Source organism: Somniosus microcephalus, chromosome 20, assembly GCF_052327205.1.
Source record: "Somniosus microcephalus isolate GS21.2 chromosome 20, FLI_Smic_1.0, whole genome shotgun sequence".
In the NCBI taxonomy this organism is placed as follows: domain Eukaryota; kingdom Metazoa; phylum Chordata; class Chondrichthyes; order Squaliformes; family Somniosidae; genus Somniosus; species Somniosus microcephalus.
In genome coordinates this window covers 70,284,023-70,301,382 of record NC_141006.1, presented here as the reverse complement: position 1 = coordinate 70,301,382, position 17,360 = coordinate 70,284,023, and the positions used below count along the sequence as shown (strand labels likewise).

Here is a 17,360-nt window from a genome sequence, read left to right as displayed (position 1 = left end):
TGACTTGCCCAGGCTGCGAGCATAGTATACCTCATAGGATATACGACACAGACCATTCGGCCCACCAGTCCATGCCGGCGTTCATGCTCCATATGGGCCTCCTCCCGTCTTTCCTCATCTAAATCTATCAGCGTAACCCTCTATTCTCTTTTCCCTCATATGCTTGTCTAACCTCCCCTTAAATGCATCTATACTATTCGCTTCAACCACTCCCTGTGGTAGCGAGTTCCACATTCTCGCCACTCTCTGGGTAAAGAAGTTTCTTCTGAATTCCCTATTGGATTTCTTGGTGACTATCTTATATTGACGGCTTCTAGTTTTGCTCTTCCCCACAAGTGGAAACATTCTCTCCAAATCCACACACACAAAATTTTTCATAATTTTAAAGCCCTCTATTAGGTCCCCCCTCAGCCTTTTTTTTTCAAGAGAAAAGAGACCCAGCCTGTTCATCCTTTCCTGATATGTATACCCTCACATTTCTGTATCATCCTTATAAATCTTCTCTGCACTCGCTTCAGTGCCTCTATAACCTTTTTAGAATATGGCGACCAGAACTGTACGTAGTAGTCCACGTGTGGTCTAACCAAGGTTCGATACAGGTCTAGCATAACTTCCCTACTTTTCAATTCTACCCCTCTAGAAATATACCCGGGTAAGTGCTTGGTTTGCCTATTTTATGGCCTTGCTAACCTTGCTCGCAACCTTTAGTGATTTGTGTATTTGTACCCCAAGATCCCTTTGTTCCTCTACCCCACCCAGACTCTCACCCTCCAAGTGATGTGACCTCCCTATTCTTCCTACCAAAATGTAATAACTCACATTTATCCGTGTTGAACTTCATTTGCCAATTATATGCGCATTCTGCAAGTTTATGAATGTCCTCCTGTAACTTGTTGCAGTCTTCCTCTGTGTTGACTATTTCCCCCCCCCTCCCCCCCCAAATTTTTGCAGTCTGTGGCAATTAGGAAGCTGCCACTTTTATACCTGGCAAAATCTCATTCTTGGCAAACCTTACTTTCTGTTCCTGCAACAATTAAATGATTGTGAGTTTCTGACACTCTCTTTATTTTTGCAGTGAAGATTTCGGAAATATAATTAGGCTGCAAAGTAAAGTGAACCAGCAGGCAGTGTTTGGCCTACTACCCTGGTCCTACTTCAGTCTTTTGGAGCATTCTGTGTAAGCAACTATGATGGAAAGTTTTGGAACTAGATGTGTGAATGCTCTTTTTTTTAATTGCTCAGGTGAATTATGATACATAGAATGATACAGCGCAGGAGGCTATTCGACCCATCGTGCCTGTCCGGCTCTTTTGAAAGAGCTATCCAATCAGTCCTACTCCTGGCCCTTTTCCTCATCGCCATACACATTTGTCCACTTCGAGTTTGATCCAATTATCTTTTGCAAGATACTATTGAATCTGCTTCACATCTAAATTGGTGTGTTTAAAAAAAATTCTCCTCCTCTCTCCTCTGGGTCTTTTGCCAATTACCTTAAAATGAGCTTGTTCTAAGGTTACAAGTCACCAAATGAAAACTGTAACAAGCATGATCTCCTGACTTTGCCTCAGCAGGAATCTTTCTGCCTTCTTGCCAGTTCCCTAAACTAGTGTCGCTCAGCCTTCCAGTACCTAGTGCATTCAAACTGTCCCCAAGCCCAGAAAAGAAAGAGGCTTGCATTTATAGAAACATAGAAGATAGGAGCAGGAGTAGGCCATTCAGCCCCTCGAGCCTGCTCCGCCATTCAATGCGATCATGGCTGATCATCCAAATTCAGTACTCTGTCCCTGCTTTCTCCCCATATCCCTTGATCCCTTTAGCCGTAAGAAATATATCCAACTCTTTCTTGAATATATTTAATGAATTGGCCTCAACTGCCTTCTGTGGTAGAGAATTCCACAGGTTCACCACTCTCTGGGTGAAGAAATTCCTCCTCATCTCTGTCCTAAATGGCTTACCCCTTATCCTTAGACTGTGACCCCTGGTTCTGGACTCCCCCCGCCATCGGGAACATCCTTCCTGCATCTACTCTGTCTAGTCCCATTAGAATTTTATAAGTTTCAATGAGATCCCCTCTCATTCTTCTAAACTCTTACAAATATTAGCTTAATCGACCCAATCTCTCCTCATACGTCATTCCTGCCATCCCAGGTATCAGTCTGGTGCATCTTCACTGCACTCCCTCCATGGCAAGAACATCCTTCCTCAGATAAGGCGACCAAAACTGCGCACAATACTCAAGGTGCGGTCTCACCAAGGCCCTGTACAACTTCTATAGTGGCTTTCTATAGCGCCTTTCACGACCACCGGATGTCCCAAAGCGCTTTACAGCCAGTGAAGTACCTTTTGAAGTGTAGTCACTGTTGTAATGTAGGAAACGCGGCAGCCAATTTACGCACAGCAAGCTCCCACAAACAGCAATGTGATAATGAGCAGATAATCTGTTTTAGTGATGTTGGTTGAAGGATAAATATTGTCCAGGACACCGGGGAGAACTCCCCTGCTCTTCTTCGAAATAGTGCCATGGGATCTTTTACGTCCACCTGAGAGAGCAGACGGGGCCTGGGTTTAATGTCTCATCTGTAAGATGGCACCTCTGACAGTGCAGCACTCCCTCAGCACTGCACTGGGAGTGTCAGCCTAGATTTTTTTTTTTTTTTGTGCTCATGTTTCTGGAGTGGGACAATCTTCTGACTCGGAGGCGAGGGTGCTACCCACTGAGCCACAGCTGACAGCGTTAATAACTAGCAGTTAGCTCACAACAGTAGCCCTACAAATATTATTCATATGTATATAATTATCTGGAACGGAAGCAGCAGCTAAAAGAGCAAACAGCCCCACCCGCGACTCCTAGAAAAAGGCTCGATAATTTGTGACAATCGGAGGTTTGAAGCGCTGAGTTTGCATCGAGGTTTCTTTGGCAGGTGAGAGTGAAAGGGGAGAAAAATGATTAAAGTCTGCAAGAAGCATGCAGAGTATTAAATGTACAGAAAGAATGAAATAACTTGCATTTATATAGCGCCTTTCATGTCATTGATGCATTCTCTGAAAGTGTAGTCACTGTTGTTTTGTAGGTAAATGTGGCAGCCAATTTGCACAGCAGGGTCCCAAAATAGCAGCGAGGTGAATGACTAGTTAATCTCTTTTGGTGGTGGTTGAGGACTAAATGATATCCCTTGCTTCTTGAATAGTGCCATGCGATCGATCGCTTGCACCTGCCTGAATGGGCAGGCAGGACCTCGATTTAACGTCTTATCCAAAGAATGGCACCGGTGGCACAGCTGTAATCCCTCCGTGCTGTACCGCCGTGTCGGTCTAGATTATCTGCTCTCGAGCCCCTGGAGTTTGGTTTGAATCCAAGACCTGACTCAGGCTGCCACTGAGCCAAGCTGACTCTCTCTTGAGGCAAAAGACGCATACTGATTGTGTTTTCCCTCTCCTCGTCTGTCCCCTTTGTTCTAGATGACAAAGGGGGAAAGGACGATGAGAGAGAAAAATTAGACATTCCGAAATGAGAACAAAACGTGTGAGGTACGCATAGAGCGAGCTGCACAAAGTCAAAGGGAGACAAAAGAATTAGCTAGTGAGACAGAAATGGTGACGGTTACAGGAAGAGAAACCTTTACTTCTAGTTTTTACCCACGGGCAATGGCACAGGAGATCAGCTATATTAAATAATACATTGTGTGGTTCATGGTACAGGAAACTTTGTGATATCTGGCACCGACGGGACCGAGCTGTTGCCGTCCCATCAAAACTGCCAGACAAACCAGCGGTAATGTTAAAACATACGGAGCTTTTGAGCTCCGTATCTAGCAACAAACCCTGTTGCTTAGCTTCTAAACAGTCGGGCATAGCTTGCAAGCGTCTCTGTAGCTAAGCAACAGCTTTAGCTAGACCTTGCAGAGCCTGACTGGTGGAAAAAAAAGCAACGAAAAGAAAAAAAAACTTACTGAACCGACTCCTGAATTTTGCCGGTGGATCGAGCATTCCGGACAGTTAACCTCCGGATAAACCAAAGTTTCCTGTATAAAGGTTCAGCTATAAATGTCAAGTCAAAAGTTCAGAAGTGGGGATGTTTGCTGATGATTGCGCAGTGTTCAGTTCCATTCGCAATTCCTCAGATAATGAAGCAGTCCATGCCCCCACGTGCAGCAAGACCTGGACAACATCCAGGCTTGGGTTGACGAGTCATCGTCTTCTTAGGCAGTCCCTCGGAACCGAGGATGACTTGCTTCCACATAAAAATGAGTTCTCAGGTGACTGATGAGTCCAATGCGGGACCTACAGTCTCTGTCACGGGTGGGGCAGACGGTGGTTGAAGGGGCGGGTGGGTGGGTGGGGTGCTTGGGTTGACATGCGCTGCCTGCGCTTGGCTTCCACTTGCACCTGGCGAAGAGACTCTGTGTTCGGCGCCTTCCCGGATGCTTCTCCTCCACTTTGTGCGGTCTTGGGCCAGGGATTCCCAGGCGTCAGTGGGGATGTTACACTTTTTCAAGGAGGCTTTGAGGGTGTCCTTGAAGCGTTTCCTCTGCCCACCTGGGGCTCTCTAGCCGTGCCGGTGCTCCGAGTAGAGCGCTTGTTTTGGGAGTCTCTTATCGGGCATGCGGACAATGTGACCCGTCCATCGGAGCTGATTGAGCATGGTCAAAGCTTCGATGCTGGGGATGTTGGCCTGAGCAAGAACACTGACGTTGGTGCGCCTATCCTGCCAATGGATTTGCAGGATCTTGCGGAGGCAGCGTTGATGGTACCTCTCCAGTGCTTTGAGGTGCCTGCTGTACATCGTCCATGTCTCTGAGGCATACAGCAGGGCGGGTATCACTGCCGGTCTGTAGACCATGAGCTTAGTGCCGGGTTAACGAGTAACATTTGTGCCACACAAGTTTTGGGCAATAACCACCTCCCCTTGACATTCGATGGCATTACCATTGCCGAGTCCCCCATCGACGACATCCTGGGGATCACCTTTGACCAGCAACTGACCTTGACCAGCCGCACACTAGTGCAGGTCAGAGGCTGTGTATTCTGCGACAAGTGGCTCACCTCCCCAAAGTACCTCTGCAACATAGCAGTGCACTTGATCGGCACCTTATCCACTGACTTAAATATCCACTCCCTCCATCATCAGCATACCGTGGCTGCAGTGGGTACTATCTACAGGATGCACAGCAACTCACCAAGACATCTTTGGCAGCACCTCCCAAACCCACCCACTCCACTAGCTAGAAGGACAAAGATGGCAGGTGCATAGGCACAGCATCATCTCCAAATCGCACGGCATCCTGACTTGGACATATATCACCGTTCTTTCATTGTCGCTTAGTCAAACTCCTGGAACTCCCTCCTTAGCAGCACTGTGGGGAGCGCCTTCACACGAACTACAGTGGTCCAAGAAGGCAGCTCCCCCACACGTTCTCCAGGGCAATTAGGGATGGGGTATAAATGATGGCTTTGCCTGCCACGCCCACATCCCGAAAATGAATTTTTAGAAATGTGTGGGCATTGGCTGAGGGCAGAATCTGCGTTTGTTGTTGGTTCCCTCTGTGGGACACTCTTGTGAAGAATGGCCACTTTGGCAAGGTACTGGAGGGCGCTGGTGTTTATGGAAATAACCCCAGCACGAAGTTGGTGCTTTTGGTTGGTAGCATGAAATCAGAAGTATACGGATCAATGTTCCTGCTAATTCTTTTGGGTGCGCGGCCCATTCAAATTGCCGCACATGGCGCAGTTTGTTCCATTATAATGTAGTTGAGCGGCCTGCGCGGGAGCTGCAGATCGCTGCACAGCTGATGTGGATACTGCTGTACATGCAGAATATTCTGCACACTGAATTTCTTAATTTTAAACATATACAACTGAAGTCCTGCATTTTATCTTTTCTATAGCTCTCAGTCCACGAAGTATGAAATGTAATTGAAACAAAGATTTCCCTTTCTGTTCTTCCAAAGCGTCCACACAAAGCTTCAGCAGAAGAAATGACAAAGTACCACAGTGATGACTACATCAAGTTCCTGCGGTCCATCCGTCCAGACAACATGTCTGAATACAGCAAGCAGATGCAAAGATGTACGTTGCCATTTTTTCGTCTAGCTTAGCTTCAGGATTTTGCATTGAGATGGTGTACTGAAGTGCTGTAAATGAACTTGTTAATTTACTCACCCGTGGTGTTCTGTCCATTTCCTGTGTAAGAATACAATACGTGTAGCTTTTGGTCTACTGGGTTTTTGCACAGGCTGCTTTCCAAAGGGGAGACCATTACAAAGGATGATTGAGCCATTTCAAGAGATCTTGTAGCCCCTTAGCCCTCTGTAGTGCCTTTTCTATGCCACACATTTTGTCTAATATGAAATAGTCACAGATCCTTTTTATCTTAGTCAGACTTCACTTTCTTTACATGCCCTGTGGTTGTCTGAGATACTGCAATCCCCTTTATTGGAAACTTTCATTATACAGCAAGCAGCACAATCCATGGTTTACATAAAATATTGCCAATTTTGGTGGATATCAAGATGTGCTTATGCAATTTGTCCCATCGAATCCTTATTTGCATGTGGAGGTCATGGCTTAATCATCCTAACAGTTCAGTGCTTTCCTGGGGTTGGGGGGGGGGGGGAGTGGATGCAGAGTTGTTGCATATGCAGTGCAACAGCATTTTAAAATAAGACTTGTATGTTTTCAACAAAATTCAACCTTTTTTATGCGCGGTTGTATTTTAGGTTGTATGCAGCGAACAAATCATCTCAATGGACTTTGAAAGGAATAGTGAAAACACTAATGCCTCCTCTGACATTTTGCAAAATGATCATCCATGTTGTCAAACGGTTATCAAAAATTCCAATTTTCCCCTCCTGAAGGCACTAACTCTTGGGACGTGGTTTCATATTTGAGCCTTGAAAGTGAGTGTGAACTGGTTATTTGATCAATCCTGTCCTTATCTGGCATTCCCACACACGTAGTGGGATTGACTGGCTACTGATGGGGATCAGGGAATCCCCCCCGCCCCCGTTTCTTTTTCTTCCCCTCTGCCCTAACCAGGGGTGCTCAGCAATGTTCCCTTTAAGCCGCGTGGCCGCGCAGCGCTCCAGGGGTCCCGTGCAGCTGGGCTTTTAAATGGAAAAACCGCGCATGCGTGGCATTTTGAATGGACCACGCAGCCTGCTAAAGGGACCGAGTGGCCTCCAAAAATTTTTTTTACAGGGAACCTTGGTGCTCGCACCAATTGCGGTATCTCAAATGCTGCACTGGCTGAGATAACCTAACTCCGCACAGTCCAAGCATCAAATGTGGAACTTGTTCTCGTCTATCTGGCTTAGTGCTGTCCTGAGCTATGCCTTTGCCCATTGGGGGAGTGGCTGGCACTAGGTCTCATTGAGTTATCTATAGTAGTAAAATCTGTATGGATGGAGATTCAAGATCTAGAAGTGATACAGACTGCTAACACATTTTGGCAGGAGGAAAGAGGCATAGCCTATACTAATGAGAGTAACAGGAAACTGGTCGCAATTCAGTGAAAATGTCTGAGGATATTTTGTCCACTTATAAAATATTACTATTTGGCACTTAGCAATAATGACATTTTTTGCAATCACTTTTTGTAAAATTGTATTTTAAAACTTTGTGTTTTCTGTTAGTCAACGTGGGTGAAGACTGCCCGGTATTTGATGGGCTGTTTGAATTCTGCCAGCTCTCGACTGGAGGTTCAGTTGGTAAGTGATGCTACATAGAATTTACAGCACCGAACCAGGCCATTCAACCAAACTGGTTCTCACACACCTCCTCCCCTCCTACTTCATCTAACCCTATCAACATATCCCATCTATTCCTTTCTCCCTGGTGTACTTATCTAGTTTCCCCTTAAATGCATCTATGCTATTTACCTCAACTACTCCACTTGGTAGCGAGTGCCACATTCTCCCCACTCTCTGGGTAAAGAAGTTTCTCCTGAAGTCTTAATTGGATTTATTAGTGATTATCTTGTATTTATGGCCCCTAGTTTTGGACTCCCCCCACAAGTGGAAACCTCTTCTATGTCTACCCTATCGAGCCCCTTCAAAAATGTGTACGTCCTCTATTGGGTCACGTTTTCTAGAGAAAAGAGCCCCAGCCTGTTCATCCTTTTCTGGTAGTTATAACCTCTCAGTTCTGGTATCATCCTTGTAAAATCTCTCTCTGTCCCTACATCCTTTTTCTAATGTGGAGGCCAGAACTGTGCCCAGTACTCCAAAAGTGTGGTCCAACCAAGGTTCGATACAAGTTTAACAGAACTTCTCTGCTTTTCAGTTCCATTCCTGTATAACTGAACCTGCGTGCGTTGTTTGCATGTATTGCCTGTTTTCCAGAAGCTCCTTAAGGCATTCATTTTCAATTATTGCTCCTCCAATTTTTTAATTTTGTAAAATATTGAATAGAAAATTGAATAGCAGTGGGGAAACTGAACTTTTTTTGTTTTCCTTTGCCATTTTTTTCCCCCACACCCTGAATACCCTGAAGGTATTGTCTCCTTGCCAGTGTCCAGTTCCACGGGTGCCAAGGGGCATTATTTATGTGAGAGAATCCTCTGAGATTGTTGGGCTATTCGCCTACAGAGGGAAATCAAAGCTGATCTCTATCCTCACTTCACGCCAACATGACAGTAGCACTTCTAGCAGCAGTCGCTCCATAGCGATCAGGAGCAGGAACCCAGACCAATGATTCAGCATCCTCTCGCTCTTCTCTTCACCCCGCAGTAGGGCTAATTGTAATGTCTATACTGACAACCCAGCTGATGTAGACTAACTCCGCACTAACCAGAGATTGAGCCTGGGATCTTCCTGCTCACCATTTCTCTGCTGGATCCAACTTGTTGGTGTACATGAATACCATAAATACAAATGCCCCAACTTAGAGAGTTTTCACAGTCGAAGCCCCTTGGTGACATGCCAATATTTACTTTGAAACCCTTTAATACAATTAGCATGTACCTTTTAATATTTGATAGGGAGGAATGTAACACTTTTTGTTTTTAGTCTTCAAACGGGTTTAATTAATACGCTGCGTCAAAACGAAGTAAAACCGATTGCTGTCACTACCTTTTTTGAGAAGTGTGTTTCCCAAGTGTATGAAATGCGGAATGAATGCAAGTTGCTACTTTCCACAGCTGGAGCTGTTAAGCTGAACAAACAGCAAACCGACATTGCAGTCAACTGGGCTGGTGGACTTCACCATGCAAAGAAATCGGAAGCATCTGGCTTTTGTTATGTGAATGACATTGTCTTGGCTATTCTCGAATTACTGAAGTAAGCATATTATAACGCATTGCATATAGTTTTAACCCTAGCAATTAGGAAATAAAATGGTATGTTGGGGTTTATTACAAAAAGGATTGGAGTATAAGAGTAAAGCCGTCTTACTGCAATTATAGAGGGCCTTGGTGAGCACACACCTGGAGTACTGTGTACAGTTTTGGTCGTCTTACCTAAGGAGGGATATACTTGCCTTGGAGGGAGTGCAACGAAAGTTCACCAGACTGATTGCGGGGGGGGGGGGAGATTGATTAGGCTAGGCCTATATTCCCCAGAGTACAGAAGAATGAGTGGTGATTTCATTGAAACGTATAAAATTCTTAAGGGGCTTGACAGGGTAGATGCTGGGAGAATGTTTTCTCCTGGCTGGAGTCTAGAATCAGGGGTCAGTCTCAGAACAAGGGGTTGGCCATTTAGGACTGAGATGAGAAATTTCCTCACCTCAGAGGGTGGTGAATCTTTGGAATTCTCTACCCCGGAGGGCTGTGGAGGCTGAGTCGTTGAGTATATTCAAGACTGAGATCAATAGATTTTTGGACACTGAGGGAACCAAGGGATATGGGGATAGTGCAGGAAGGTGGAGTTGAGGATGAAGATCAGCCATGATCTCACTGAATGGCGGAGCAGGCTTGAAGGGCCAAATGGCCGACTCCTGCTCCTATTTCTTATGTTAATAGTTCTTTTAGAACACATGTTGGGTTTCTTCAGCATCAAGCTAGGGACTTCCTTGCCCCCTTCTGCTCTCCCCTTGCCCTCCCCCTTCTGCTCTCCCCTTGCCCCCCCCTTCTGCTCTCCCCTTGCCCCCCCCTTCTGCTCTCCCCTTGCCCCCCCCCTTCTGCTCTCCCCTTGCCCCCCCCCTTCTGCTCTCCCCTTGCCCCCCCCTTCTGCTCTCCCCTTGCCCCCCCCTTCTGCTCTCCCCTTGCCCCCCCTTCTGCTCTCCCCTTGCCCCCCCTTCTGCTCTCCCCTTGCCCCCCCTTCTGCTCTCCCCTTGCCCCCCTTCTGCTCTCCCCTTGCCCCCCCTTCTGCTCTCCCTTGCCCCCCCTTCTGCTCTCCCCTTGCCCCCCCTTCTGCTCTCCCCTTGCCCCCCCTTCTGCTCTCCCCTTGCCCCCCCTTCTGCTCTCCCCTTGCCCCCCCTTCTGCTCTCCCCTTGCCCCCCCTTCTGCTCTCCCCTTGCCCCCCCTTCTGCTCTCCCCTTGCCCCCCCTTCTGCTCTCCCCTTGCCCCCCCTTCTGCTCTCCCCTTGCCCCCCCTTCTGCTCTCCCCTTGCCCCCCCCTTCTGCTCTCCCCTTGCCCCCCCCCTTCTGCTCTCCCCTTGCCCCCCCTTCTGCTCTCCCCTGCCCCCCCTTCTGCTCTCCCCTTGCCCCCCCTTCTGCTCTCCCCTTGCCCCCCCTTCTGCTCTCCCCTTGCCCCCCTTCTGCTCTCCCCCTTGCCCCCCTTCTGCTCTCCCCTTGCCCCCCTTCTGCTCTCCCCTTGCCCCCCTTCTGCTCTCCCCTTGCCCCCCCTTCTGCTCTCCCCTTGCCCCCCCTTCTGCTCTCCCCTTGCCCCCCCTTCTGCTCTCCCTTGCCCCCCCTTCTGCTCTCCCCTTGCCCCCCCTTCTGCTCTCCCCTTGCCCCCCTTCTGCTCTCCCCTTGCCCCCCCTTCTGCTCTCCCCTTGCCCCCCTTCTGCTCTCCCCTTGCCCCCCCTTCTGCTCTCCCCTTGCCCCCCCCTTCTGCTCTCCCCTTGCCCCCCCCTTCTGCTCTCCCCTTGCCCCCCCTTCTGCTCTCCCCTTGCCCCCCCTTCTGCTCTCCCCTTGCCCCCCCTTCTGCTCTCCCCTTGCCCCCCCTTCTGCTCTCCCCTTGCCCCCCCTTCTGCTCTCCCCTTGCCCCCCCTTCTGCTCTCCCCTTGCCCCCCCCTTCTGCTCTCCCCTTGCCCCCCCTTCTGCTCTCCCCTTGCCCCCCCTTCTGCTCTCCCCTTGCCCCCCCTTCTGCTCTCCCCTTGCCCCCCCCTTCTGCTCTCCCCTTGCCCCCCCTTCTGCTCTCCCCTTGCCCCCCCTTCTGCTCTCCCCTTGCCCCCCCTTCTGCTCTCCCCTTGCCCCCCCTTCTGCTCTCCCCTTGCCCCCCCTTCTGCTCTCCCCTTGCCCCCCCTTCTGCTCTCCCCTTGCCCCCCCTTCTGCTCTCCCCTTGCCCCCCCTTCTGCTCTCCCCTTGCCCCCCCTTCTGCTCTCCCCTTGCCCCCCCTTCTGCTCTCCCCTTGCCCCCCCTTCTGCTCTCCCCTTGCCCCCCCTTCTGCTCTCCCCTTGCCCCCCCCTTCTGCTCTCCCCTTGCCCCCCCTTCTGCTCTCCCCTTGCCCCCCCTTCTGCTCTCCCCTTGCCCCCCCTTCTGCTCTCCCCTTGCCCCCCCTTCTGCTCTCCCTTGCCCCCCCTTCTGCTCTCCCCTTGCCCCCCCTTCTGCTCTCCCCTTGCCCCCCCTTCTGCTCTCCCCTTGCCCCCCCTTCTGCTCTCCCCTTGCCCCCCCTTCTGCTCTCCCCTTGCCCCCCCTTCTGCTCTCCCCTTGCCCCCCCTTCTGCTCTCCCCTTGCCCCCCCTTCTGCTCTCCCCTTGCCCCCCCTTCTGCTCTCCCCTTGCCCCCCCTTCTGCTCTCACCCTTGCCCCCCCTTCTGCTCTCCCCTTGCCCCCCCTTCTGCTCTCCCCTTGCCCCCCCTTCTGCTCTCCCCTTGCCCCCCCTTCTGCTCTCCCCTTGCCCCCCCTTCTGCTCTCCCTTGCCCCCGGCTGCTCTCCCCCTTGCCCCCCGGCTGCTCTCCCCTTGCCCCCCGGCTGCTCTCCCCTTGCCCCCCGTCTGCTCTCCCCTTGCCCCCCGTCTGCTCTCCCCTTGCCCCCCGTCTGCTCTCCCCTTGCCCCCCGTCTGCTCTCCCCTTGCCCCCCGTCTGCTCTCCCCTTGCCCCCCGTCTGCTCTCCCCCTTGCCCCCCGTCTCTGCTCTCCCCTTGCCCCCGGCTGCTCTCCCCTTGCCCCCCGTCTGCTCTCTCCCCGTTGCCCCCGCGGCTGCTCTCCCCTTGCCCCCCGTCTGCTCTCCCTTGCCCCCGTCTGCTCTCCCCTTGCCCCCCGGCTGCTCTCCCCTTGCCCCCCGTCTGCTCTCCCCTTGCCCCCCGGCTGCTCTCCCCTTGCCCCCCGGCTGCTCTCCCCTTGCCCCCCGGCTGCTCTCCCCTTGCCCCCCGGCTGCTCTCCCCTTGCCCCCCGGCTGCTCTCCCCTTGCCCCCCGGCTGCTCTCCCCTTGCCCCCCGGCTGCTCTCCCCTTGCCCCCCGGCTGCTCTCCCCTTGCCCCCCGGCTGCTCTCCCCCTTGCCCCCCGGCTGCTCTCCCCTTGCCCCCCGGCTGCTCTCCCCTTGCCCCCCGGCTGCTCTCTCCCTTGCCCCCCGGCTGCTCTCCCCTTGCCCCCCGGCTGCTCTCCCCTTGCCCCCCGGCTGCTCTCCCCTTGCCCCCCGGCTGCTCTCCCCTTGCCCCCCGGCTGCTCTCCCCTTGCCCCCCGGCTGCTCTCCCCTTGCCCCCCGGCTGCTCTCCCCTTGCCCCCCGGCTGCTCTCCCCTTGCCCCCCGGCTGCTCTCCCCTTGCCCCCCCGGCTGCTCTCCCCTTGCCCCCCGGCTGCTCTCCCCTTGCCCCCCGGCTGCTCTCCCCTTGCCCCCCGGCTGCTCTCCCCTTGCCCCCCGGCTGCTCTCCCCTTGCCCCCCGGCTGCTCTCCCCTTGCCCCCGGCTGCTCTCCCCTTGCCCCCCGGCTGCTCTCCCCCTTGCCCCCCGGCTGCTCTCCCCTTGCCCCCGGCTGCTCTCCCCTTGCCCCCCGGCTGCTCTCCCCTTGCCCCCCGGCTGCTCTCCCCTTGCCCCCCGGCTGCTCTCCCCTTGCCCCCCGGCTGCTCTCCCCTTGCCCCCCGGCTGCTCTCCCCTTGCCCCCCGGCTGCTCTCCCCTTGCCCCCCGGCTGCTCTCCCTTGCCCCCCGGCTGCTCTCCCCCTTTGCCCCCCGGCTGCTCTCCCCTTGCCCCCCGGCTGCTCTCCCCCTTGCCCCCCGGCTGCTCTCCCCTTGCCCCCCGGCTGCTCTCCCCTTGCCCCCCGGCTGCTCTCCCCTTGCCCCCCGGCTGCTCTCCCCTTGCCCCCCGGCTGCTCTCCCCTTGCCCCCGGCTGCTCTCCCCTTGCCCCCCGGCTGCTCTCCCCTTGCCCCCCGGCTGCTCTCCCCTTGCCCCCCGGCTGCTCTCCCCTTGCCCCCCGGCTGCTCTCCCTTGCCCCCCGGCTGCTCTCCCCTTGCCCCCCGGCTGCTCTCCCCTTGCCCCCCGGCTGCTCTCCGTCTCCCTTGCCCCCCGGCTGCTCTCCCCCTTGCCCCCCGGCTGCTCTCCCCTTGCCCCCCGGCTGCTCTCCCCTTGCCCCCCGGCTGCTCTCCCCTTGCCCCCCGGCTGCTCTCCCCTTGCCCCCCGGCTGCTCTCCCCTTGCCCCCCGGCTGCTCTCCCCTTGCCCCCCGGCTGCTCTCCCCCTTGCCCCCCGGCTGCTCTCCCCTTGCCCCCCGGCTGCTCTCCCCTTGCCCCCCGGCTGCTCTCCCCTTGCCCCCCGGCTGCTCTCCCCTTGCCCCCCGGCTGCTCTCCCCTTGCCCCCCGGCTGCTCTCCCCTTGCCCCCCGGCTGCTCTCCCCTTGCCCCCCGGCTGCTCTCCCCTTGCCCCCCGGCTGCTCTCCCCTTGCCCCCCGGCTGCTCTCCCCTTGCCCCCCGGCTGCTCTCCCCTTGCCCCCCGGCTGCTCTCCCCTTGCCCCCCGGCTGCTCTCCCCTTGCCCCCCGGCTGCTCTCCCCTTGCCCCCCGGCTGCTCTCCCCCTTGCCCCCCGGCTGCTCTCCCCTTGCCCCCGGCTGCTCTCCCCTTGCCCCCCGGCTGCTCTCCCTTGCCCCCGCTGCTCTCCCTTGCCCCCCGGCTGCTCTCCCCTTGCCCCCCGGCTGCTCTCCCCTTGCCCCCCGGCTGCTCTCCCCTTGCCCCCCGGCTGCTCTCCCCTTGCCCCCCGGCTGCTCTCCCCTTGCCCCCCGGCTGCTCTCCCCTTGCCCCCGGCTGCTCTCCCCTTGCCCCCCGGCTGCTCTCCCCTTGCCCCCCGGCTGCTCTCCCCTTGCCCCCCGGCTGCTCTCCCCTTGCCCCCCGGCTGCTCTCCCCTTGCCCCCCGGCTGCTCTCCCCTTGCCCCCCGGCTGCTCTCCCCTTGCCCCCCGGCTGCTCTCCCCTTGCCCCCCGGCTGCTCTCCCCCTTGCCCCCCGGCTGCTCTCCCCTTGCCCCCCGGCTGCTCTCCCCTTGCCCCCCGGCTGCCTCTCCCCTTGCCCCCCGGCTGCTCTCCCCTTGCCCCCCGGCTGCCTCCCCTTGCCCCCGGCTGCCCTCCCCTTGCCCCCCGGCTGCCTCCCCTTGCCCCCCGGCTGCCCTCCCCTTGCCCCCCGGCTGCCCTCCCCTTGCCCCCCGGCTGCCCTCCCCTTGCCCCCCGGCTGCCCTCCCCTTGCCCCCCGGCTGCCCTCCCCTTGCCCCCCGGCTGCCCTCCCCTTGCCCCCCGGCTGCCCTCCCCTTGCCCCCCGGCTGCCCTCCCCTTGCCCCCCGGCTGCCCTCCCCTTGCCCCCCGGCTGCCCTCCCCTTGCCCCCCGGCTGCCCTCCCCTTGCCCCCCGGCTGCCCTCCCCTTGCCCCCCGGCTGCCCTCCCCTTGCCCCCCGGCTGCCCTCCCCTTGCCCCCGGCTGCCCTCCCCTTGCCCCCGGCTGCCCTCCCCTTGCCCCCCGGCTGCCCTCCCCTTGCCCCCCGGCTGCCCTCCCCTTGCCCCCCGGCTGCCCTCCCCTTGCCCCCCCGGCTGCCCTCCCCTTGCCCCCCGGCTGCCCTCCCCTTGCCCCCCGGCTGCCCTCCCCTTGCCCCCCGGCTGCCCTCCCCTTGCCCCCCGGCTGCCCTCCCCCTTGCCCCCCGGCTGCCCTCCCCTTGCCCCCCGGCTGCCCTCCCCTTGCCCCCCGGCTGCCCTCCCTTGCCCCCGGCTGCCCTCCCCTTGCCCCCCGGCTGCCCTCCCCTTGCCCCCCGGCTGCCCCTCCCCTTGCCCCCCGGCTGCCCTCCCTTGCCCCCCGGCTGCCCTCCCCTTGCCCCCCGGCTGCCCTCCCCTTGCCCCCCGGCTGCCCTCCCCTTGCCCCCCCGGCTGCCCTCCCCTTGCCCCCCGGCTGCCCTCACCCTTGCCCCCCGGCTGCCCTCCCCTTGCCCCCCGGCTGCCTCCCCTTGCCCCCCGGCTGCCCTCCCCTTGCCCCCCGGCTGCCCTCCCCTTGCCCCCCGGCTGCCCTCCCCTTGCCCCCCGGCTGCCCTCCCCTTGCCCCCCGGCTGCCCTCCCCTTGCCCCCCGGCTGCCCTCCCTGCCCCCGCTGCCCCCTTGCCCCCGGCTGCCCTCCCTTGCCCCCCGGCTGCCCTCCCCTTGCCCCCCGGCTGCCCTCCCCTTGCCCCCCGGCTGCCCTCCCTTGCCCCCCGGCTGCCCTCCCCTTGCCCCCCGGCTGCCCTCCCCTTGCCCCCCGGCTGCCCTCCCCTTGCCCCCCGGCTGCCCTCCCCTTGCCCCCCGGCTGCCCTCCCCTTGCCCCCCGGCTGCCCTCCCCTTGCCCCCCGGCTGCCCTCCCCTTGCCCCCCGGCTGCCCTCCCCTTGCCCCCCGGCTGCCCTCCCCTTGCCCCCCGGCTGCCCTCCCCTTGCCCCCCGGCTGCCCTCCCCTTGCCCCCCGGCTGCCCTCCCCTTGCCCCCCGGCTGCCCTCCCCTTGCCCCCCGGCTGCCCTCCCCTTGCCCCCCGGCTGCCCTCCCCTTGCCCCCCGGCTGCCCTCCCCTTGCCCCCCGGCTGCCCCTCCCCTTGCCCCCCGGCTGCCCTCCCCTTGCCCCCCGGCTGCCCTCCCCTTGCCCCCCGGCTGCCCTCCCCTTGCCCCCCGGCTGCCCTCCCCTTGCCCCCCGCTGCCCTCCCTGCCCCCGGCTGCCCTCCCCTTGCCCCCCGGCTGCCCTCCCCTTGCCCCCCGGCTGCCCCTCCCCCTTGCCCCCCGTCTGCCCTCCCCTTGCCCCCCGTCTGCCCTCCCCTTGCCCCCCGTCTGCCCTCCCCTTGCCCCCGTCTGCCCTCCCCTTGCCCCCCCGTCTGCCCTCCCCTTGCCCCCCGTCTGCCCTCCCCCTTGCCCCCCGTCTGCCCCTCCCCCTTGCCCCCCGTCTGCCCTCCCCTTGCCCCCCCGTCTGCCCTCCCCTTGCCCCCCGTCTGCCCTCCCTTGCCCCCCGTCTGCCCTCCCCTTGCCCCCCGTCTGCCCTCCCCCTTGCCCCCCGTCTGCCCTCCCCTTGCCCCCCGTCTGCCCTCCCCTTGCCCCCGTCTGCCCTCCCCTTGCCCCCCGTCTGCCCTCCCCTTGCCCCCCGTCTGCCCTCCCCTTGCCCCCCGTCTGCCCTCCCCTTGCCCCCCGTCTGCCCTCCCCTTGCCCCCCCGTCTGCCCTCCCCTTGCCCCCCGTCTGCCCTCCCCTTGCCCCCCGTCTGCCCTCCCCTTGCCCCCCGTCTGCCCTCCCCTTGCCCCCCGTCTGCCCTCCCCTTGCCCCCCGTCTGCCCTCCCCTTGCCCCCCGTCTGCCCTCCCCTTGCCCCCCCGTCTGCCCTCCCCTTGCCCCCCGTCTGCCCTCCCCTTGCCCCCCGTCTGCCTCCCTTGCCCCCCCGTCTGCCCTCCCCTTGCCCCCCCGTCTGCCCTCCCCTTGCCCCCCCGTCTGCCCTCCCCTTGCCCCCCGTCTGCCCTCCCCTTGCCCCCCGTCTGCCCTCCCCTTGCCCCCCCGTCTGCCCTCCCCTTGCCCCCCCGTCTGCCCTCCCCTTGCCCCCCCCGTCTGCCCTCCCCTTGCCCCCCCGTCTGCCCTCCCCTTGCCCCCCCGTCTGCCCTCCCCTTGCCCCCCCGTCTGCCCTCCCCTTGCCCCCCCGTCTGCCCTCCCTTGCCCCCCCGTCTGCCCTCCCCTTGCCCCCCCGTCTGCCCTCCCCTTGCCCCCCGTCTGCCCTCCCCTTGCCCCCCGTCTGCCCTCCCCTTGCCCCCCGCCGTCTGCCCTCCCCTTGCCCCCCGTCTTGCCCTCCCCTTGCCCCCCCGTCTGCCCTCCCCTTGCCC

At 58.4% G+C, this 17,360-nt stretch overlaps 1 protein-coding gene across 2 annotated transcripts in view; it reads left to right on the top strand.

Annotated features, from left to right (window-relative positions):
- The window catches only part of hdac1 (histone deacetylase 1), a 69,529-nt gene that overhangs the window by 22,617 nt on the left and 29,552 nt on the right, over positions 1–17,360 (top strand). For both annotated transcript variants that reach the window (XM_085962949.1, XM_085962950.1), the window contains exons 3-5: positions 5,949–6,066; positions 7,632–7,706; positions 9,137–9,275. In XM_085962949.1, the coding sequence (XP_085819075.1) occupies positions 5,949–6,066; positions 7,632–7,706; positions 9,137–9,275 (332 nt within the window). The remainder of the gene's footprint in view (positions 1–5,948; positions 6,067–7,631; positions 7,707–9,136; positions 9,276–17,360) is intronic.